This window comes from Drepanopeziza brunnea (genome assembly GCF_022702325.1).
Source record: "Drepanopeziza brunnea f. sp. 'multigermtubi' strain 214-2 chromosome Unknown ctg15, whole genome shotgun sequence".
Lineage (NCBI taxonomy): Eukaryota > Fungi > Ascomycota > Leotiomycetes > Helotiales > Drepanopezizaceae > Drepanopeziza > Drepanopeziza brunnea.
The window spans coordinates 1,306,728-1,328,335 of record NW_027094078.1 but is presented as its reverse complement, the minus strand read 5'-3'; the positions used below and the strand labels follow the sequence as shown (position 1 = coordinate 1,328,335).

Below are 21,608 nucleotides of genomic sequence, written 5' to 3'. Positions count from 1 at the left end.
CTTTTTTCAAAAACTTGTAATGAGCGTAAACTAATGTGTTTAAAAGGGTCCGTAAACTTTCCCCCTTTTGGGCCTCGCAATTTTCCACCAGCCTCTTTATGCTATTTTCATCCTTTCCCATATTCAATTTAGCTTATCGATTTTTGCGCAGTGGATTTTATATTTTATATTCAGGGGTGATTTTGTGTCTCGAGAGTCTTTGTTTTGTCACGTAAGTCTTTGTTTTGCATCTGGCCTCCTGGGTAGCCTGGCGACTTCCAATAAAGTCTTCTCTGACCCTACAATTGTGATCTTTCTTTCTGCGTTGCTTTCGATTTGGTCCTTGGCTTTCCCGGAGTGGCTACTGCCTCGTTATTATCATCAATCTCCAATTGTTTATGAAGCAAGAGACGAGACGGTCGTCATGAAGTTATGCTTTGACACCAGATACAAGCTGAGGACATTCGTTACCGTTCATACCAAGGCTTCTCGACCCTTTTCACGCCTCCTTCCAATGAAAATATCAAGATAGCTTTATGGTAACTAAATTCAGATACTAACATCAAAGCCCCTTCCAGAGCCAACTTCAACAGCAACGCAAAGAATGGCCCTACCAGCCTACCGCTCTCTCCTCCGCTCAGCACGCCTTGCATTCGCGGGTTCGTCTTCCCTTGACCACCCACATCCATCCGTCATCCTCTCTTTCGCCCTCTTGCACTCTTGCCCTCTCAGGGATTGAAACTTACAATATACCCCAGGCGATGCACCCCTCCTCAAAGCAGCCCGTCAAGAAGCCCACCATGCCTTCCGCAAGAACGCCGCTCTAAGTCCCGAAGACCCTCTGCTCGCACCAGCCATCGCACATGCGAACGATGTGGCGAAGATTCTGAGGGAGAACGTCGTGCAGGGGAAGCTAGAAAATGATCGCTATAGTAAGTTATCATCCTCATTGCTGGTAAACTTCTGTTTCAAGCCCCGGTTCTGAAGGAGGACTCTAAGTTGTGAGGGAAGAAGGGAGTGGGGGGAGGGGATGAATGGATGGCTGGAAGGATGCTGATGGTGGATAGAGTTACGTATTCATGAACATACCGAGAGAGGCGATAACGACACAATCAAGATGCCGAATGGGAAGAAGGTGGTCATTGATGGGAAGAAGTGCTCTGACAAGTAGGGAATGCATTTGGGGACATAGGTGGTATTGTACTATAGCGTGGCATTGGGATAGAGTGTTGCATTGTATGAACGCGTTAAACTTGTATTTTTACCGAGACAAAAGCTATTTGCTTGATGCGAATGCAAATGTGACATTTTCACCTGGTTTTTTTTTTGTCATTCCAGATACATAATTAGGACTTGGTGTGAACTTAATGCAATAGCAGTCGTAGGTCACGGGAGTCCAGACCAAACCAGATAAGCAAAGATCTTCGAACCACAGCTACCTATGTTTGTGGCAGGGCTTGATATCATTTCAGACTCGTGGCCCTAGAGGTGTATCTTACGATCATAATGGTATAACAGATGAAGCATATACAGAGGGAGCATCCCGTGCCGTTCCCGAAAACGCCGCCCAATGCATTCTTTCTTTCCTAATTGTTCCCCGCCAAACTCGCATACTGTACATCCCCAGACCCAGGTGGAGCCGCCACAGCAGACATACTCGCGAGGTCATCGACTGGTGGAGCTGCGATTGCTCTCTGCGCCGAGCCACCTCTGGCACTACCCGAACCGGAGCTTGCAAATGCTAAGCGACCTTCCCTTCCAGTCGCGATCCGTTCCTCCCTATCCATCGTACCAATAGGTCTCGGTCTACCCCATTGAACCCGTAGAGGACATCCCGCAATGACAGCTTTTCCCTGCAGTGCATGCGCTGCAGCTTCGGCCCCGTCTCTCGTCTGATAATTAACGAATGCGCAATGGGACATATGCGAGCACACCAGCGACCGAATTTTCCCATACGGAGAAAAGAAGTCGCGGATCTTATGCTCTGGCAAATCATCCTCGACACCAGTAACGAACAGCGAAGTTATGGATTGATCGGCCGGGGGTAAGATATCCTGCTGTGTAGGAGGGAGTTGCGCCGCGCTGGGAAATGCTCGTCCGCCTCTACTTCCACCCCTTCCACCTCGTCCTGCTCCCCGAGAACTCGCCCCTCCTCTGTTATCCTTCGTTCGGATCGGACCTGGCCCATTCGTAGTCAAGGTTGTAGAAGCCGCACCTCCTCCTGAATTCTCTCCATCCGTAGGAGCAATCCTTCTTTGCTTCTTGAAGTATGGCTCCGAGTTCGCTAGTCTCCTCAGCAGTTCCCTAGCCTTCTCATCTGTCTTCTCATATGCCTCAACTCCACCTCTGCCCTCCTCGATTTCCTTCTCGTGTTCCTGTGCGTAGTATTCCCTGTTTACTGCGCTCTGCGGACCTGGTGCGACCATCTTCAGCGCCGCGTCACGGACGACAATAGGCAGACCGAAGGAGAGATCCAGCATGCAGCATTGGCAGCAGTTCTTCAGGCGGGCGCACGTCAGGCAAATGTTGGTACGCTTATTGCGCGCTGTCCGGTCGGCTTTCCATTTGAAGACTGTGAATGGGCGCGTACAGATCTTGCATTCTTCTCCGTAGTCTTGCTTGATCATCTGCACGTAGGGATTGTCGGGGAGGCAGCTTTCGCAGACCGAGGGGAAGTCGGTCGTCTCCCAGCCCGAGCGGTTCAAATCTTGCTTGATTTGAGGAGGCATCGCGGGTGTCGGGGGTGTTGAGGTGGTCGGAGGTGTTATGGTATTTATGGCAGTTGAGGCAATTGAGTTGTGTCAAGGTATGATGAGGCTGAGATTTGATATCAAAACTACAGTACTTATCTCCGACCCCGTGACCTAGCACTGAGCGCGACGACCGGGGTCACCTTACTCTCAGGGGGATGGCATTCGTCAATTTCCCCCAGGGCAGCGCGCCGTGGGATGAATGTAAATCTCAAAATCCGCCGCAGCTTCTCTCACCCTCAACCCTCAACCCTCAATCTAACATAGAAGATTGCTCCCTGATTACCGCCGTTCCAATTGCCTCTCCGCTCACTCTCTACTCTCAATTCTACCATGGCTCCCTCCAAACTCGAGACCGAGGACCATTCCCGCGATGCCGCCTTCAACAAGGCCATGCATAAGGACTCGTCCGCCGCAAAAGGTGGTTTCAGCGCCATGTTGAAGAAGGACAAAAAGGCGCAACAGGCGGCTGTCGACGAGTACTTCAAGCACTGGGATAATAAGTCCGCAAAGGACGAGACGCCTGAGACAAGAGAGGTACAGAGGTTCAAAACGATCCCGAGCTGGTACACTTGACTGACCCACATGTCATGTATTTGTATTCAGGCACGAAAAGCAGAATATGCTACCCTCACAAGACAGTAAGTAGGGCAGAATCACTGTCTGGGAGCGCTACATGAGCTTCTGCTAATTGATCTACAGTTACTACAACCTGGGGACAGATCTGTACGAATACGGATGGGGACAATCTTTCCATTTCTGCCGATTTGCATACGGTGAACCCTTCTACCAAGCTATTGCCCGTCACGAACATTACCTCGCCGCCAAGATTGGGATCAAGGATGGAGATAGAGTTCTCGACGTTGGATGTGGCGTTGGTGGCCCTGCGAGAGAAATCGCAAAGTTCACTGGCGCGCATATCACCGGTTTGAACAATAACGACTACCAAATCGAGCGTGCCACACGATATGCGCAAAAGGAGGGTCTTTCTGACCAACTGAAGTTTGTAAAGGGTGACTTCATGGTGCGTTTACCTGCTCATGTATTCTACAACGTCCCGCTAATATGCGATACGACAGCAAATGTCTTTTGCTGAAAACTCATTCGATGCCGTCTACGCTATCGAAGCCACTGTACACGCCCCTTCCCTCGAAGGCGTCTACAGCCAGATTTTCCGTGTCCTCAAGCCTGGCGGTGTCTTCGGCGTCTATGAATGGCTCATGACTGACAAGTACGACAATGACAACCAACACCACCGCGAAATCCGCCTCGGCATTGAGCTCGGCGATGGCATCTCAAACATGGTCAAGATCTCTGAGGGAATCGCCGCCATTAAAGCTGCCGGTTTCGAACTGGAGCTCCACGAGGATCTGGCCAAGAGGCCTGATGCCACTCCGTGGTACTACCCTCTCGCTGGAGATTTCAGCATGATGGGCTCTATCTATGATTTCCTTACGATCGCACGCATGACCAAGCTTGGTCGTGGGATCACACATAAGTTTGTGGGTTTCTTGGAGATGATTGGTCTTGCGCCGGGTGGAACGCAGAAGACTGCTGATAGTTTGGCCGTAGCTGCTGACTGCTTAGTTGCTGGTGCGAAGGAGGATCTGTTTACGCCTATGTACTTGATGGTTGCGAGAAAGCCATTGAAATAATCGACTCGTGACAAGAGATACGTCCCGAATGAGGTACGTGGGAGCATTTGGCTGTATTTATACTGTAACATGTGTTAGTAAAGCATGGCTCAGAAAGGGCTTTTTCTTTGCGGAATGCATATAGAATCGGAGCACTTGTTTCTCTGGGGCATGTGGTGAGATAGATGCACGCTCATCAGGATAATAATATGAGATGATTGAAAGATATCAACACTCGCTGTCGAGTTTGCTGATCCCGTTCTTCCCCCGGCGTTCCTTGCGTTACTGTACTGTTTTGTTGCAAGTCGTAAAGTTGCATTTGCCGGTTCGAGAAATCTTTGCGCTCCTGGTGCAACGCCGGGTTCCGAAGTCCCTCTTCATATCGTCGCGACCCTGCATATTGTGGCCAATACCCGTCCCATCATAGGTACACTTTTGATCTTTGTCCCACGTCGCGAGTATTCCCTTGCAGGATAGGGGGGTCCCTCTACGCCGGTGCGGTGAAGAGGCCTTATGCTCGTGCGTGCTGTTGCTGCTGCTGTTGCTGCTGCTGCATCATTGCGGGTCCTCTGGAAGACCTTCTGAAAGAGACTTCAATCTACACTGTCTGCTTGCTTGATACATCATACGAGTGCGCGAGTTGATTGCTTTTTCCGCCCAGCCCGGTATCTCAACGCTGCAGTAGCCGGTAGCACAAGCTAAACCCACTGGGTTGCCTCCCGCTGGTTGCAAATTCCCAAAGGGGTAAATGCCCAAGAGATGTTCGGACTACATATTTATCCAAAGCCTGTGGTGCCCATGTTCCCTATTTCCCAGGTAGCCTATGGCTACCTATGGTCCCTGCTGCACTCTGCCACGGCAGACTTCCGTAGCTATGCTCAGAAAAAAGCTTTGGAGGAATGAAATCAGAATCACACGTAACTCGCTCTAGACGACCTTTTTTTTTCGAAAAGATAAGCTGACATGAGGACAATATACTACTCTGTCCCGATGTTCCTGGTTTTCGTCTCCTTCGGTCTCACGCTGCTAGCCTTGCCTACAAGCATCACTGGTCCTCTGACGCTTCACAGATTCGAGAAGGGCGACTGAGCCTTGACGGGAATCTGGAGCTATGTGGACGGGCGAGTCTTTGCGTCAGTACGTACTATTGCTGTTGACTCATTTGGTTGATGGTATGATTCTCTGTAGGATCTGGAGCTGGTGCCGGAGACTTGAATAGAGTGGTAACCATAGTGGTAGTAAACAGAGAATGGAAATGCGTTATAGTCGTCGAATCGGCTTTTTCGCTAACCGCCTACCACCTAAAAACTTTTTACCTACTTGATATAACTGAATGTGAATACCATTGTCATCAACCGGTAGACGCACGCGATGGCTCAGTGGCTCAACAGCTTCATGGCTATCCGAACTCCGCCGGTTGATGCCCCCCGATTACCGGTAAACCTATTCAGTTAGGTTTGTAGATGGAAACCTTGTAGCATCCCATTGTTACGAGCTTTCCAGTTGAGTTTTGCACTTTTTTTTTCCATTTTTTTTGCATTTTTTTTTTCGGGATGATGTTAGGAGGGTTGGTTGTTAGTTGGTTATTATTGTCTTGCCGAGCGTAGTTTTTATGCGTGAATATTCACTGCGATTCCCTCTTCGGAAGTCATATGATTCTGGTATCGAAAGCATGTTTTACTTGCAGCAGCTGTGATACATGGAGACCGTGATACTAGGGTTAATCTTTTGTAATGCTTCGAGTGTCATGTCTTTTCCTGGGGATATTGAAGTCGACTTCAACTCATCGCTCAAGAACTTCTTCAAGCACAAACGCCCAACAGGAGAGGAGAACCGCACTGGAAGTAACAAGCTCAGAGAAACAACGCTCCCAAAGATCTTCGCAGTACAAGGTCTTCCTGATTTTCTTGAGCCCAGCAAGATACACACATTACCTACCTCTGAAACCCGCCTTCCGAGGCAACTTCCAACAATCTGAAAGGCCTGCACTCCCCTCTTCTTGCCGTCCTCGTCGTCCTCATGGGTGCGCTCAACTCTACGTATCTCCTTCCTCTCTCCCCTCTCTCGAAATCCGACATCTTATCAAGCGCTTGAGAGCCCGGGTAACGTATAGGCTGCTGCTGGGTTGACTTTGAGGAGCCAGCAAAACCCACAATGAGAGCGCTAAGGGAGCCAAATAAACGACCTCCGAGGAGGGTACATGTAGATGCAAAACGAACTCGGCCACTTCCATTGGCATGATGTTGGGAGTTCTCGGCGTCGGGACCCTCATGGCTATCCTCTAGCACTGCTGATGAATTGAGTACAAGAACTGGGACCGTGTATCGGTAGACAGTAGACTACGGCTGCTATTCCTGATGCCCACAGCTTCTTCCACAACCGTTGTTTGCTTGGCCTTTGAGACTCGCTGTTTTCACTTCCCGGTATTCTATCTACTATTGACGTGTTACACCTGGCACTATAACTAGTACTTCTCCTGTACTAACTAACAGTTGACTTTGGACAACCATCCATCATAGTTGTCTCGGTGCGTCGAACCGAATATGCCAGCCAATATATATATATATATATATATATATATATATATAATCGTCTGAAAGGATATAAGGAGGCCCACCTAAGCGAGCCGATGATTATATATATTAACCAAAAGTCGTTGTACTCCGTAATCAGTGCGGAGGATGAAACATACACAAAGTCACCAACCCAAACTATCCGAGAAACCTATTCTGTGATATCCTCGCCAATACGAGACATCCAACCCCCAAACATACCCAAGCACTTACTTCAAGCACCCCCTCAGCTTCCACCCAACCAGTAGCTTCTGAACTTCCACTTCCACACGCCATACAAAACAACAGCTCTCCCACCTCCCATCATCTCCACGCTCTAAAACCTCTCAGGTGATCCAGAGACAAACAGCCCAGCACTCCTATCTACCGCCACCTCGATCTACGACGGAAGCAAAAATGAAGAAAAGCAGAGACGGGCTAGATTCTCGCTTATGGGGGTAAGTGGTATGTATGTGTGTACCTATGTATATTGGTGCTGGGATTCTCAGCCGAGGTGGTAGGTATGCATGTAGCAAGGCTGGCTGGCTTACCGAGACAGAAGCGTGCTTCCCCCACGACAAAGAAGAAAAAGAGCACCGGGGTATCTCACATTATTTGTTTTGTCTTGCCGCTTTCTTGATATGTTTGAAGATATGCAGGCCTAAGACTTAGCCGCAATGACCTGTAGCGATCGATAGTAGCCGTGGGGGGAAGGGAGGGTGGGGTTGGGGTGGGGGTGCTGTAGTGTGTTTTTGTTCATCTTTCGGTTGATGAATCCCAAGCCGTTAATTCTAGATCGAAAACGAAATGAGTGGATGATTCTGGCCTTCTCTCCCAAATCCCTTGAGTTCGTCTAAGCTGGGGAGCGGAAAAGTACTTCAAAGAGGACCGACAACCGGTACTTCGTAGAAGAAGGAGGCTCTGCTGATACCTATGCATGATCAATAATGTTATGGGAACGAGAACAAAGTATCAGTAAGATCATGTTACTGTGCTGCTGCTGTAATCTCTGCATTGCCGGGTCTGTTAACCGGGGGTGACGAATGTTGCTTGCAATGCATCGCCTTACTACCTATGTCACGGAAATTTCTGACAGAGAGGGTGAAGGAAGCTGCATCCATTATAAAATCCTCGTATTGGACCTTCAGTGTGGAAACTGTAATGCAGTCTTAGGATCGGAGGGCGTGCTGCAGAGATTCCCGTACCCAATTTCGCCTCAAGAGTTCTTGTCTCCTCCCATTCTCAGAATGTAATAGACCGGAAGAAGAAGAAAAACGTGCAAAACATATGAATCTCACGGCTCTAGAAGATCCATCGTGTCCGATATAGACACGTGGCAGGTTTTGGATATGATCAAGATCACTTCTGATGGCTTTAGCCTGAGTATCTGTTATGGATGCAGAAGAAATAGAATGCGCAATATCAGATCCAGCACCAGCCCGAAGGTAAATAAACGGCCGTTGCGATTTGGAGCCATCTGGTAATATGAGCATCTAATCCTCATCAGAAGAATCGATCAGGTCGATGAATTCTTCATCCTGCTCGTCATCTTTCAGCACACCCTCGATGTCGATCTCTTCATACTCGGATTCGACCTCTTCGGCGACTTCTGGGATTTCGATGGTCTCAGCCCATGCGGTCTTCAGATCATTGAATAGACGCCGAATTTTCTCTTGAAGATGTGCCTTCGAAGAAGCCTCCACTGACTTTGCGCTCTCTTTATCGCCATGCAGAGTGTAATTCGCTAGCATCTCCTTGAACTCTTCTTGAATCTGGAGATTGGCTCGGCCAGTTCCCTCATCAAAGTTCGCAGGGAGACCTTCCCACAGCTTCTCGAACGAATTCTTGATGGCCCGAGAGCTCTGCTCGTACATAAGACGACCATTCTTCTGAACGAAGAGGACGTGTCTTTGCTGATTTCTCTTGAAGTGGCCGGGTCCTATGAGAGAAGGTAAGTCAGAGAACTGTCTGGAAAATGCAGATCAGAAGACGACTTACCAGAATTCTCGCCGCATTTGTCAAAGGTTGGTTTCCAGAGCCTCTGGATCTCTGGCTGGACTAATCTATGCGAATCTCGAGTGACCTTCTGAATATCCTCGTCGAAGATAACACGCGAGATCTTTTGAATAGTCACCATGCTCCTGGCCGACGACTCCTTCCATTGCTGAACGGCGTCTCCAAGGGAGGGAAGGATTTTGCCTACGGAAGTCGATACATTGACGATAAAGCTTTGGATAAGTAGGCTGATCTTGTCATCGTAAAACGTGCGCTGAGCTGGAAGCTTGGTGTGCAAAGTTCGGTCCCAATCTTTGGTAAGAGGCTGCAAGTAGATACCAGCCCTGTTTCGCATTAGCGATTGTCCCGAACTTTCAGTTCTAATATCAGAATTTAACACTTACAATTTATCAATCCAATTGTGCTCGATACCTTTGACGGTCTTCCAAATACCCTGTCCGCGATTGCATGCTCTGTGCGTGCTCCAATGCATCGGACGCTGGGCCCAACTCTTGACGGTCTGTTCGGCCTGACCCCCAGCGATGAGCTCGACCTTGACCATCTGAGAGAAAAGGCCCTCCTCGACGGTCGATTTGCATTTCTGGACAATCTGGGAGTTGACCTTTGATGTTTCCTGGCCCACTTGTCAGCATGCGCTGAAATATCATCATATAAAACAAGAAAACAAGACATACCTTCTGCAAACCTTGAAAGTGCTGTTCGAAGCATTCGTCGAGGTTCTTACGCTCCGAGTTAGAAATTTTAAATCCCAGAGAGTTATCTGATAGCCAATTGACCATCGACAGCTCAAGGCTGACAATATCGTCGAGGAACGAGAGAGCGTTTCGGTTTCGAGTGGGCAAGGTCGTCTCCGTGAGCCAGTTTTGTAAAGCCGGGATGCCAGTATCGCTGATTTTTGGGAAACCACTCATTGCTTTTTCTCCTCTCAAAAGAGGCCCGAAGGCCCACGCTGACACACAGAAAACTTGCAGTTGCTTGCCGGTGCCTTTGCGGCTGAGATATTTGGATGCGCCCTCGAAATCGCGTCGAATCTCTGTTGCCGACACGTCGTTCCGATTCTTGACGCATACAGCGAGCTTCCGGGATTCGCTGTCTTTCAGAGCTTGTTCCAAAGCACTAATCTTCTCAGTAGCTGAATGAAGGGAACTGCCAGCTTTATCGGCGCCGATCTTTGCTTCCTTGATTTTAGCTACTAGTTCAAGGTACTCCGTCTGCCTTGCATTTTGCTTGGGCGTACGAGTCTCTGGAGTCAAGTCAGTAAGAAGTACGGCACGGTTTCGGAGCATCAGGCAGTACCTGGGTGTTCTCCATCTTCCCGCTTGCGCTTCTTGGGACTATCTCCAGAACCAGACTTCTTAAAGACAATTACCTCCATCTGCTTTTTCAAATCTTTAGCCAGCTTCTCATATGCGCCCTGCGATTTCTTCTTTTCAGCGCAGTGAATTCGGAGCCGGTCGAGCTTATTGTTGAGGCTAGCCTGCTCCTCGAACTCAACTTTGAGCATAGCTTCGACATTCTTGTGGTTCTTAATGTAGCGGGCCATACTAAGTGAGGAGTCGGTCTTTGAGACGATGAAGCATAGAGAGTCAGCAGAAAATTTGCCATCCAGCTGGAGAGATCGCTGAGCAACTTCGCCGAGCAGATCCTGGGCCTGCGAAGATTAGTCAATTCGAGAACACCAAAGCAAAAAAAAAAAAAGATAAAAAAAACTAACTAACCGGCTTGTCGCTGGCCGCACGGGTAGTTGGTGCCACAACGCAGTTGACAGACAAGTTCTTTTGGTAGGTCTCCGCTATTGCGCCTCGAGCAGCATTTGTGTCCATCGAGCCTGGCAAGTCCACAAGAACGATACCGTGCTGTAGGATAGTTGACTTGACCCAGAGTTGAACCAGTTTCACCAATGGCCAATGCGCAAATGACTGCTTACCACCTCCCTGCTTCGACTTGCTGGAGTCAATGTAGGGCTTGATGGCGGCAGCAAACTCGTCAAGGGTTTCCTTGACAATGTGTCTGGTTTTACCCAAGACGTCTTTGATATTAGGATGATTCAGAAGATTCGAAACCGTGTAACTCTTCAGATCGGCAATAGTTTCGATATGTGGGTAAACACATGTCAATTTTTGAAAAGCAGTCTTGATGCGCATGTCTCGTTCAAGATCTGGCTCACCGTCCTCTCCATCCTTGTTCAGGGCCTGGTCGCTGATGTCTTGAAACAGTTTTTCCAATTCGATCTTCCAATCCTCGGTTGAGATTCGCTCAATTTTGGCACGATAAGCTTCCATTGGTTCAGTATTTGACGAGATTTCTACGCAGACAGCTGTGCACGCCTTTTCGTCGTCGGCAGGAAGCAAATCTTCTTCCTCAAGCAGAGCGTTGATCATGCTGGACTTACCAGCTCCTGTAGTTCCTAGAAATCCAATCAGTACTCTAGTGTGTCCTCGATCCCCCGTGATCTGCTCTACAGGTGGTGTCAGTGAGTGTACTAAGTGAAGATAGAACAGGCTAATTCCAAACCAGGAACGATTGCATGAATGTACTTACTGATACGCTCAATCCACTTCTTCGCACTGGGAACATCTGCGGTGTGGAGTCCTAGGGCTGTATTCAGATCGCCGAGGAAACTGAGGCCGGCCTTGACGGCCTTCTCTCGAGTCTCAACTTGAATCTGTAGGCCAAACTCTGCAGATTGCTGCCAGGTGTAGACTGGCTTTGATGGAGGAGACGCTTGATTTGCGCCATCAATTCTGATCTCTGGATCGAAAATAGCAGGGTCAGGCTTAGGTATAATTGGTTAAGAATGAGGCTCTGGAGAAGGAGAGGGGGAAATACTGTTCTCTGGGCTGCGAGTCAATCTCTCGACCTTGACCTCTTCTTCAGCGGCACTCATATTGGCGATTGTAGTTCGACTCGCTGGTAGCTATGCATGTTTTAGTAGGTGGAGTGCATTGAAGATTTGTTCAAGCCAGAGCTATGAAAATGCTGAGCAAAATTAAGATTGAGAATTACGCAAACATGGACGATGGTGAATGCGTGAATCCAGCGCAATATTTTTCAAGAGAGGAGTTATCTGATGTGGTATCCTGACTGGTCATGAAAAAAGGTAAAGAGCACTTACCAAATAGTCTGATTGATTTTCGAAAAGCAGAGAGGTTCAAGAGACCAAGTTTGGTTCTGAGCGCAAGGTGTGTGACGTTGCAAATTTACTGGAGATGAAAACAAATCGATTGCTCAGAGTAGCAAGTACAGCGTCGCTGAAATCAATACACTGCTCCTCAATGGATAGCTTAAAGAGCTGCGAGAGACTGCATGCGATGCGTGTTGAGTGCGAATGAAAAGTTTTCGCAGGGGAAGGGGAAATGAGGGTCAAAAGATGGTTGTTGTTTACAAGAAGTAGGCGAGGCGAAGGTGGATGGATGGTGGAGTATTTGTACCTTGCAGACTTGCTCGGAAGAGAAAAAGTAGGTTGCAGGCGGAGAGAACTAGCAACAAAAAGAACTCGTTCGAAAGGGAAAATGAAACTAGGCTTCTAGCATGAACTACGCCTTGATGATTAGCAACAAAGTGGAAGAGGGGCTACTCGGAGTTGAGCGCACGAATAACTGGCAACAAGGGGTCGAATTCAAGGCTTAGCGCGAAAGAAAGACTCCGAAAACGCTGAAAGTTAAGCGGGAAGCGTGATTTCCAATCGTCAGATAAGGAAAGAGTTACCATTAGAGCTGCGATACCAGAAAGTGTACACTGATATCCAGGAAGATATTGAACATAATTGATGCCTCGAGTTCCCCTATTCCCTTAATTATCTGCTTTAAGCTGGCAATAGACGCCCCAAAGTACTAACATGAAATTTAAACAATGGCAGTAGACGCCGTACCCGGCCCATAACAACTGCCTACTCAAAACCCTTAAAATAGACTCGAGAAAGCGCCAAAGCAATGGCAAATTAGACAAGAGCCCGAAGCTCTTTTCCCTTACAAGTCTTCCTTTCACAAGGAGCCTTTGAAATCGCAGTAAAGTATCGCCATCACCGGCAACCCCGCTAAGTGCGAATTGCAGCTCTTGAAAGGTAGGTACCATAGCCTGGAGAACAAGGTATCTGCAAAAGACGACCTGGAGCTACGGGACGGCCTTGGTTAGATCATCTTCGATCTAGGTAAGGACTTTGCACATCGATATGCAGACATTCTTTTCGCTAAACAAAGAGAGTGGCAATCTTCAAATATATATATATATATATATATCAATGTTAAGGTACGGCAATTACTTCTGTCCAGCGATATCTAGTGCTCTATGTAATTAGATCCTGTAGCTCTGGGAACTACCTTAGAGCGCATTTTCTTTCGCCAAAATATCTTTTGAGGGTTGATGTAGCCCATGGTACTCGCTGAGCAGTATCGCATAGCTCTTTGGCCTAATATGTACTTGCTCAGTGATAGGTAGACCTCAAGACATGCAAAGTGCAGAATGCATATGGGCAAGCAAATCATTGTTCTTAAAACACATCCCTCAAACCTTGAAATCGTGCCTTGACTCTGAGGAATAAAACCCATGGAAGATTTGGTGATGCAGTCCTGTTCGCGCGATTATGGCTGATGCAAGCCCTCAAAATCATAGCAGGACCGAAAATGCAAAATCAAGAAAATGAGAACATAAAGAAACCGACAATGGAAACCCCAATTTCATTTCCCGGACCTGTGTAAATATACAATTCGAAAATTCCCAGCGCTGTCCACGACCTCTCTTCAAGGTCCATGGTGAGAATAGATTTGTCGTGTCTTGAGATGTACGGGAGTCTCGCCCTTAGGTGTGTCCGGGATGACCTTCTCAATTTTCTGTTTCCAACATCAGCATGATTCGCCTGTGATGCCCGTGGCTGGAGGTTCTTACTAGGTTATCAAAAACACATTTGTTGAGCTTCCATTCTTGGGGTCGGCATTGCCATAGCTGCTGGTTGTTATCGTCAAGGCAGGTCCAGTGCTTGCGGAACTCTGCAAGACAGTGCTTATTCACGTCCTCAATCCTGGAGGAAAGGATTAGCACTAAGTCTCCCCGTACCGCGCCTGTCCTTGTCCTGACTACGGTCATTGCCGCGTCTTCCCCTTATTGATCTCCCCGAATGATCAATCCAGCACAATGCTACCGTAGCTATGATATGCCCTCGTAGAATCGGCACTTACACACTTGTGGCACATCTAGTGACCCTTCGGCCCTCCTTCAGACAGTCAATCTCGCCCTTCCCCGGACTTTCGGTCTTGCACTGCATGAAATCATCGTTGTACGGCCTGCATCTCGCTCCAATAAAGAAGCTGGCAGATAGCAACGGGGCCGAGCTGCTCCCAACCTCTGTGACGGGTGGAATCTCAGCGGGGAGAGGAGTGGTATCAATGAGGGTGGTTTGATTGAATCTGTAATTGCGATTGATCAGCTACGGATTATGGCGACTGAACAGGTTATATTGATAGATCATACCTTGCTGGTCTTCCCGACATCTTGACAGTGCTTTGGGAGTATCAAGACAGATTTGGGAGACTCAATTGGGGAATCTTTGGAACTGGTAAGTTTGGGATGTAGTGAGGTTCTATCTTGGCTTCGGAAGTGACGCTTGGACCAGTTGCAGCGGAAAATCTCGCGACTGGGCATGAAAGAAGCTTCAGCTTCAACCAAACAAAACTAACCGCGACAGCTGCAATCATCCGCGCCTCCACAACCATCTGCTTCCACCTCGACCTCAATTTCGGCCTCTTCAACTCGCAGTCGTAGTCGCAGGCTCTCTGAGATTATTGCCTTCCTCAGCTCTCCAGAATATATCCTCTCTGAGCGGCGACTGTCCCTTGTCTTCCGACCCTCTCGCTCTTCCACTTCTCCACGCGCTTCGCCCGAGCTAGGTACATATTGCGCGACAATAGATTTCGCATAGCTACGGAGCTGCATCCTCGGGGTACTCGAGGTCCTGGCAGGTGAGCAAAAACTACGCTGTACGAACAAATGTTCGGCGCAGCTCTAAACAAGCCGACTGGGGGAGGAGGGCTATTCGGCAGCCTGAACACAAACAACCAGCAAAACCAGCAACAAGGCAGCAGTCTATTCGGTGGGCTGGGGCAGACTACACAGCAGAACCAGAACCAAGGTGGTGGATTATTCGGGCAAAGCACGCAGAACCAGAATCAAGGTGGTGGATTATTCGGGCAAAGCACGCAGAACCAGAATCAAGGTGGTGGATTGTTCGGGCAAAGCACACAGAATCAGCCCCAAACGCAACAAGGAGGAGGACTCTTTGGAGGACTGGGCCAAACTCAAGCACAGAACCAGCAGCCACAGCAGAATGGCGGTCTTTTTAATCTTGGGCAGAGCCAGAACAACCAACAACAACAGCAGCAACAACCGAACGGCCTCCAGAATAGTCTCTTCGGACAATCTACCCAGCAAACCCTTCCTCAACTGGGTCAAAGTCAAGCACTATGGCAACCGAACAGTGGCGTAACTCGTGCGTACGGCCAATACACGAGAGTTTACATTAGCTAACATTATGTAGGCGAAAAGGATATCCAAGAGCAGATGAAAACCGTTCTGGAGAAGTGGGACACAGCAAATCCAAATTGCGCCTTCAAGCACTACTTCTACAATAAAGTTGACGATAACATGGCCCCTTATTACCGACCTGCTCCAGACGAGGATCCTAAAGCATGGGAGGAGGCTCTTTCGAAGAAACCTGGTCCTGGCTATATACCGGTATTGTGTGTAGGATTTGCTCAGATGGGTGAGCGGATCGCGCTCCAACAACGGAACCTTTCGAACTTCAACGTCCGCCTCCACGAGATCAACAACTCCCTGACCAAAATGATGCAAGACCACGAGACGAAGACGAGTATTAGAGTGATTGATGCGCGGAGAAAACACATCGTCTTGAAGCAGCGGTGTTTAGCATTGGCGACCAAGGTGCAGGTGTTGAAAAACCGCGGGTATGCGATGGCTGGCGACGAGGAGGATCTGCGGACCAAGCTGTTGGCGTTAGAGAGGAATGTCACGGATCCGGGACTTGGTGCGAGAGGGGAGGAGATCTGGGCAAGGATGCTAATTGTGCAAGACCGGGCACGTACCTTGAAGGGTGAACTTGAGAAGGCTGGGGCAAATGCACCGGATATCTTGGATGAGAAGCTTAGTGAGCATGCCAAGAGGGTATGTTCTCAAATATGAAAAGCCTGCGGATTAACGCTAATCGATCATAGTTATTGGAGGACTACAACACCCAATTGAGACATCTGAAGTCAGAGTTGGATAGGGTCAATGCGGAGTTTGTGGAGTGGCTAAAAGAGCAAGGAACGACAGCGCTCAAAGTCAAGGAGACTACGAAAAATGATACCCATGGCCGATCCCTACAGTTCCTTTAGCGGCAGGTAGGAGGGATGCAAGTACAGCATGTATGATACCACGATGTTTTGAGAAGAATGCATCGAGACGGACGGGTACTTGACTTTGGGGACGTCAAGTGAACTGGGCTGGATACACTCAAAAAGTGAAATAATACTTCAAAAGAACCAGATCTGAGTGTTACACAACTCAACAGCTTCAACTCTGAATCAATGGGCAGGTATCGATCGGTCTCTAGCTGATTGATGTAAGATGGGCCTTCCTGCTAAGGTCAGTTTGTGTCACCTACGTAAGTGACTCATCTCTATGAGCTCCAAACCTGTGACGTCCTTTCATCTCAACATCAACAAATCTTCAACATCAACATCATCACCAAACCATACCACCACCGCCAGAAATGTCTACCCACGAACCAAAGGGCGACCCCGTCACCGGCCCGTCGTCCCTCCTCCCGGACCCATCCCTCACCCTCAAAGGCCGGCACTCCATCTGCCTCGTCCCTCTCTCCCCATCCCACACTGAAGGTCTCTACGCCTCCCTCGGCGGCCCAGAAAACGACGGCTTATACACCTACATGCCGAACGAGCCCATCCACTCGCTCGACGCCATGGCGAAACTGGTCGAGACCCTGATCGGCAGTCCCGTATTCTTCCCTTATGCTGTTCTTTCCACGGCTAAGTATACGGCCGTGGGTATCATCTGCTACATGAACATGGTGCCCGAGCATCGCTGCATCGAGATTGGGCACGTGTTGTTCGGGGCCATGTTGCAGCGGACGCCGGCGAGTACGGAGTGCAACTTCTTGTTGATGAGGTATGCGTTTGAGGAGCTGGGGTATCGGAGAGGTACGTTGAAGTTGGATTCTGGCCCCTTGTTTTGTCTGCTTGTTTTGTTTTGTTTGTTTGTATGCACTTTTGCGGGATTTTTAAAGGGGGATTAGATGCCAAACTCTTGAGGAGATCCCGTGCTGATTTTGGCCGTGGGTGAAGTGGAGTGGAAGGCGAATGATTTCAACGAGCTGAGCAAGAGAGCGGCGCTCAGACTGGGGTTTACGGCTGAGGGGGTGTTTAGGAAGCAGTAAGTCATATTGTGTGTGCTCTTTCTATGGGCGGATGGGATATTCGGGCGGAAGTGCTGCCTACAGAAAGAAGACTGTGCTGATATCTTCGGCAGTCTGGTCGTCAAGGGCAAACGCAGGGATACAGCTTGGTTTAGCTGTATAGATGATGAGTGGCAGGCAGGTGTCGGGAAGGCGTTGAGCGAGTGGCTCGGCAAGAGCAACTTCGATGCCGAGGGGAAGCAGGTGAAGAGGTTGGAGGAGTTCAGGCAGAAAGGAGAGTGTGTGTGAAATGAGAAATGGACCAGCCGGATAGCAGATCGTACGTAAACTCGAAGATTAATATTAATACCCAGTGCGCTCACGGCCTTGTGAACTGCGGGCTCTCTATCAGGGGAAGAGGTAGTGAGTGAGTGAGTGACCAAGAGCTTCTGAGGACGTGCTCTATTCCTATCAATCCCATGAAACGTTTGCTGTGCTCCGGAGGCCATTGGCTCAAGGCTTGATTGGAGTTTTTCCACAACGCTATCGATGCCACTCGATAAAGCAGTAAGTAGATGGAACTGACTGGACTGCCGACCCCTTGATGTATGGAAGTGCCTAGTAAAAACTTAGCAACATCTGCGAAAGACACTTACTTCCAAGGAAATGGCATGAGGAAACAACACGAGATTACCTGCTCTACTTACTCTCTCGTCAAGCTTTGCAGTCGCCTGTTACAAATGCCACTATGACACTCTTATAGAAGCTGTTTTTGATAACTTGAATAAGAAGATTGATAATCAATACTACGATACATGCCTCGGAATCACATGATAGCTACTCTTAAATTTATCAACTAAAGCATTCATTTCTGCACTGCCTCTTGAGAGTATTGCGCAGCAAGCTGAAGCTACGAACCTAGACGGGTTGCAACCTATCTAGCCATGAGGCTAGCCCTGCTCAGAGCCCATGACTCATATGGAGTCGTTCAGAAGCCTAGCCTCTGTGTTTAAAAGCCACGAAAAGCTGTTCGCGAATTAGTGACGGCAAAGATGTGTGATTGTGGTTCAAGCGTAACCACGAGCTCGCTAAACGCCTGAATCAAAACAAACACGACGGACGCGGCGACTTGTTCACCAGTTTAATGTCCTTGTATGGTCCGGTGTTGAGTGTGTCATTGAATGTTTTATGAAGTGGTATAAGGTATGGCTGCCCGAGTCTTGATTATCTCTTATCCTGTCGCGGCGATACAGGGCGGGTAGGTAGGTACCTAGTATAGCATATAAACATGGCTTCACTTATTTGTACCGACGCGTAATAGACAAGCGACAGTAACGCGAGGGAGCAATAATTACTCATCTGGATCGATGGGTTTAGAAGCAGATTATCAAAATAATGAAATCAAAGCTTGAGAGGAAGGACCAAAGAATAAAAGTTTCAATTCCGTAAACAGGACCTCATTCCAGCCACTCACTAGGGTCTTGATTGATGATAGATTTACAATTAATCACATTTGATATTCTCAAGGTCTTCAGTTCGAACTGCGTAGTTTTGTGCTACCTCTCTGAGATTCAGGACGGGATGAGGGACCTCATCATGGGGTAATTAGTACTAGACCGTTAAGACGGTCTCGGCATCTACCCTACCTGCGTAGTGTCTTCTGTACTGAGATTGACGATTGACGGGTTGTAATTAGAAAATAATGTGAAACACACAGAGTAGAAGTAGGCCACTTTGCGTGAGTTCGGTAGACTTTGAAATCCCACGCTCCATCTGTAAGCACTCGGACCGACCCTGGACAACCAATGCACTTGCAGGAAACAGGTACCGAGAGTCATGTAGCCTGCCCGTTTATGCCGAGCTTGAGCACTGCGAGCCAAACGTTCTGCAGTACCCAGAATCAGGACAGCAAGGTCCATCCATCCATCCATAGCGCGTGCTTTCTCGATAGCTTTGGAGAGAGGTATCATTCCGCTGTCGTACACCATACTCATCCTACGCCCATCTCAAAACCTGCCACTACCAGGCTAACATGCCCTACTCCATCCAGTATACAGCTCGGATCTCAAGATATCATACACGCATTCCCCCTACCATACAGGCCATGTGTGCATCGTAAGCCCCCCCCTCTTAGACAAGCTTGGTAATTGCATCGATCGCGAATGGTGCTACGGAACTCCCAGTTAGCACAACTTCGCGGCGAACCAATACGCGGAATTCCATGACATACACAAGTACAGCATGACGGCCCCGACCAGCACCTGCTGGATGGTAAGGGTGGCTTCGGATTCGGCAGCCTTCAACTCGGCCGGGCTAAGAGCGGGTGGAGCTACAGTGTTGTGTTAGCAGTAGCTTCACATAGACTAGATTCAAACGAGACTCACGTCCTCCGAACATGTTTGCAGATTATTGAGGTGAGATTAGAAGAGCGGATTCTTGGTGGTGAATTGGTGCTGGGGTGCAAAGGAGTCTTGCAGGCTTTACATATCGAATCCTTTTTGATCCCAAGCTTCCCGTGGTTAGAGTTCCTGGTGGCGCCACACGAACCGGCGGTGATCGATAGATAGCGTTAGCGGTGGCGCAGATTTTCTTTTCTACTTATCATGTCACGATAAGGCGCAAGTTCAAAGAAATTTAAAACCCTACGAGACTCCCTTTCCATCCGACGACAAGTTCTAGGTACATATTCAAAAACTCACCATATCTACGTACCTACTATCTACTCGCTTCAATCTTATTACCATGCGGGATTGCTGAGCACTGGATTCTAGAGCAAGTCGCCCGAGCTCCACCATCGAGTAGCTTTCAAAAGATAAACCCCTCTTCCTCTCACCGACTCGATCTTTGAGCTTCAATCAAGGACGGCCAGCTCTTCTCTCTCTACCCAGGGACAATGGCTACCTCAGCTCTTGCTGTTCGAGCCCAGCTTGGACGCGTCGCTGCTCAAGTACGAAGCTCTTCAACATTCCCTTTCCAAGCCACACGACCCTGGATCTGTCGCCGATGTTCGACTACAGCAGCGAGATACGTACCATTTGGTCGACGCACGGTCTATACCAGCACTTCCAAAGATGAGGCGAACAGCCCAGCTACCGCAGAACTCTCAAGGGGCTCTTACCGGCCCCTCGACACCTTCGCGCGCCGCCACATTGGCCCTTCGCCGAGTTCTACGGAGCAGATGCTGAAAGCGCTGGACCCGACAGCCAAGAGCCTGGACGAGTTTGTGAAGCAGGTCCTCCCAAGCGATATCCTGTCGGCGAAGGATCTAGAGATTGACGCTGCAAAGTCTGGAGGAGAGGATGGGTTCACGGAATCGCAATTGCTTGCGAGACTCAAGACCATTGCCTCCGAGAACAAGATTATGCGAAGTTACATTGGGTGTGGATATGCGGGAACGAGAGTGCCAGAGGTCATCAAGAGGAATGTGCTGGAAAACCCAGGATGGTACACGAGCTACACCCCATATCAGCCGGAGATCAGTCAGGGTCGCTTGGAATCGCTGCTGAACTTCCAGACCTTGGTCTGCGACTTGACAGCTCTGCCAATTTCCAATGCTTCTCTGCTGGACGAATCTACGGCGGCCGCAGAGGCTATGACTCTGTCTCTAAATGCTCTACCAGCCTCGAGACAGAAGAGCAAGAACAAGACGTTCTTTGTCAGTCACTTGGTCCACCCTCAAACAAAAGCAGTACTCCAAAGTCGTGCGCAGGGATTCGATATCAAGATTGAGTTTGGTGATGTTCTTGAAAATGGAGCAGCTCGTGTTAAGGAGCTCGGCAAGGACCTTGTTGGAGTTCTTGTCCAATACCCAGATACTGAGGGTGGAGTGGAAGACTTCCAGGGTCTCGCGGACGTCATCCACGAGCAAGGAGCAACCTTCAGTGTTGCTACGGATCTTTTGGCTTTGACAGTTCTGACACCACCTGGAGAATTCGGCGCTGATATCGCTTTCGGAAATGCCCAGCGATTCGGTGTACCTTTTGGCTACGGCGGACCTCATGCCGCTTTCTTCGCTGTTGGCGACAAGTACAAGCGAAAGATCCCTGGACGTCTCATTGGAGTGTCCAAGGACAGGCTGGGAGATAAGGCCATGCGACTTACTCTTCAAACCAGAGAGCAGCACATTCGTCGAGAGAAGGCTACCAGCAATGTTTGCACAGCGCAGGCGTTGCTGGCAAACATGAGCGCATTTTATGCCGTCTACCATGGTCCAAAGGGCCTGAAGAACATTGCTGAGCGAGCCATCAATGGCGCCAGGATTATTGAGGCCGGA

General features: G+C 48.9%; 7 protein-coding genes across 7 annotated transcripts; 4 read left to right on the top strand and 3 right to left on the bottom strand.

The window, feature by feature from the left end:
* Window positions 1-33: 33 nt before the first annotated feature.
* On the top strand, window positions 34-1,150 carry L3040_008281 (uncharacterized protein; the record flags this gene model as incomplete). The annotated part of the gene is made up of 5 exons (XM_007295419.2): window positions 34-47; window positions 195-211; window positions 558-638; window positions 738-911; window positions 1,047-1,150. The coding sequence occupies 5 exons, from the start codon at window positions 34-36 to the stop codon at window positions 1,148-1,150; spliced, it is 390 nt and encodes a 129-aa protein (XP_007295481.2).
* A 415-nt stretch (window positions 1,151-1,565) lies between these two features.
* L3040_008280 (uncharacterized protein) lies at window positions 1,566-2,708 on the bottom strand (the record flags this gene model as incomplete). The annotated part of the gene is made up of 1 exon (XM_007295420.1): window positions 1,566-2,708. One exon carries the CDS (start codon window positions 2,706-2,708, stop codon window positions 1,566-1,568), a length of 1,143 nt encoding a protein of 380 aa, XP_007295482.1.
* Window positions 2,709-3,062: 354 nt separating this feature from the next.
* On the top strand, window positions 3,063-4,384 carry L3040_008279 (uncharacterized protein; the record flags this gene model as incomplete). The annotated part of the gene is made up of 4 exons (XM_007295421.1): window positions 3,063-3,266; window positions 3,336-3,370; window positions 3,432-3,753; window positions 3,809-4,384. 4 exons carry the CDS (start codon window positions 3,063-3,065, stop codon window positions 4,382-4,384), a joined length of 1,137 nt encoding a protein of 378 aa, XP_007295483.1.
* Window positions 4,385-8,408: 4,024 nt separating this feature from the next.
* Window positions 8,409-11,818, bottom strand: L3040_008278 (uncharacterized protein; the record flags this gene model as incomplete). The annotated part of the gene is made up of 8 exons (XM_007295422.1): window positions 8,409-8,854; window positions 8,914-9,254; window positions 9,315-9,544; window positions 9,606-10,174; window positions 10,228-10,582; window positions 10,650-11,389; window positions 11,473-11,682; window positions 11,761-11,818. The coding sequence occupies 8 exons, from the start codon at window positions 11,816-11,818 to the stop codon at window positions 8,409-8,411; spliced, it is 2,949 nt and encodes a 982-aa protein (XP_007295484.1).
* Window positions 11,819-13,670: 1,852 nt separating this feature from the next.
* On the bottom strand, window positions 13,671-14,417 carry L3040_008277 (uncharacterized protein; the record flags this gene model as incomplete). The annotated part of the gene is made up of 4 exons (XM_007295423.1): window positions 13,671-13,760; window positions 13,816-13,948; window positions 14,106-14,333; window positions 14,398-14,417. The coding sequence occupies 4 exons, from the start codon at window positions 14,415-14,417 to the stop codon at window positions 13,671-13,673; spliced, it is 471 nt and encodes a 156-aa protein (XP_007295485.1).
* A 496-nt stretch (window positions 14,418-14,913) lies between these two features.
* L3040_008276 (uncharacterized protein) lies at window positions 14,914-16,316 on the top strand (the record flags this gene model as incomplete). The annotated part of the gene is made up of 4 exons (XM_066153973.1): window positions 14,914-15,055; window positions 15,098-15,412; window positions 15,461-16,104; window positions 16,155-16,316. The coding sequence occupies 4 exons, from the start codon at window positions 14,914-14,916 to the stop codon at window positions 16,314-16,316; spliced, it is 1,263 nt and encodes a 420-aa protein (XP_066010519.1).
* Window positions 16,317-16,693: 377 nt separating this feature from the next.
* On the top strand, window positions 16,694-17,644 carry L3040_008275 (uncharacterized protein; the record flags this gene model as incomplete). Its single annotated transcript, XM_007295425.1, has 3 exons — window positions 16,694-17,141; window positions 17,286-17,373; window positions 17,470-17,644. 3 exons carry the CDS (start codon window positions 16,694-16,696, stop codon window positions 17,642-17,644), a joined length of 711 nt encoding a protein of 236 aa, XP_007295487.1.
* Window positions 17,645-21,608: the final 3,964 nt, after the last annotated feature.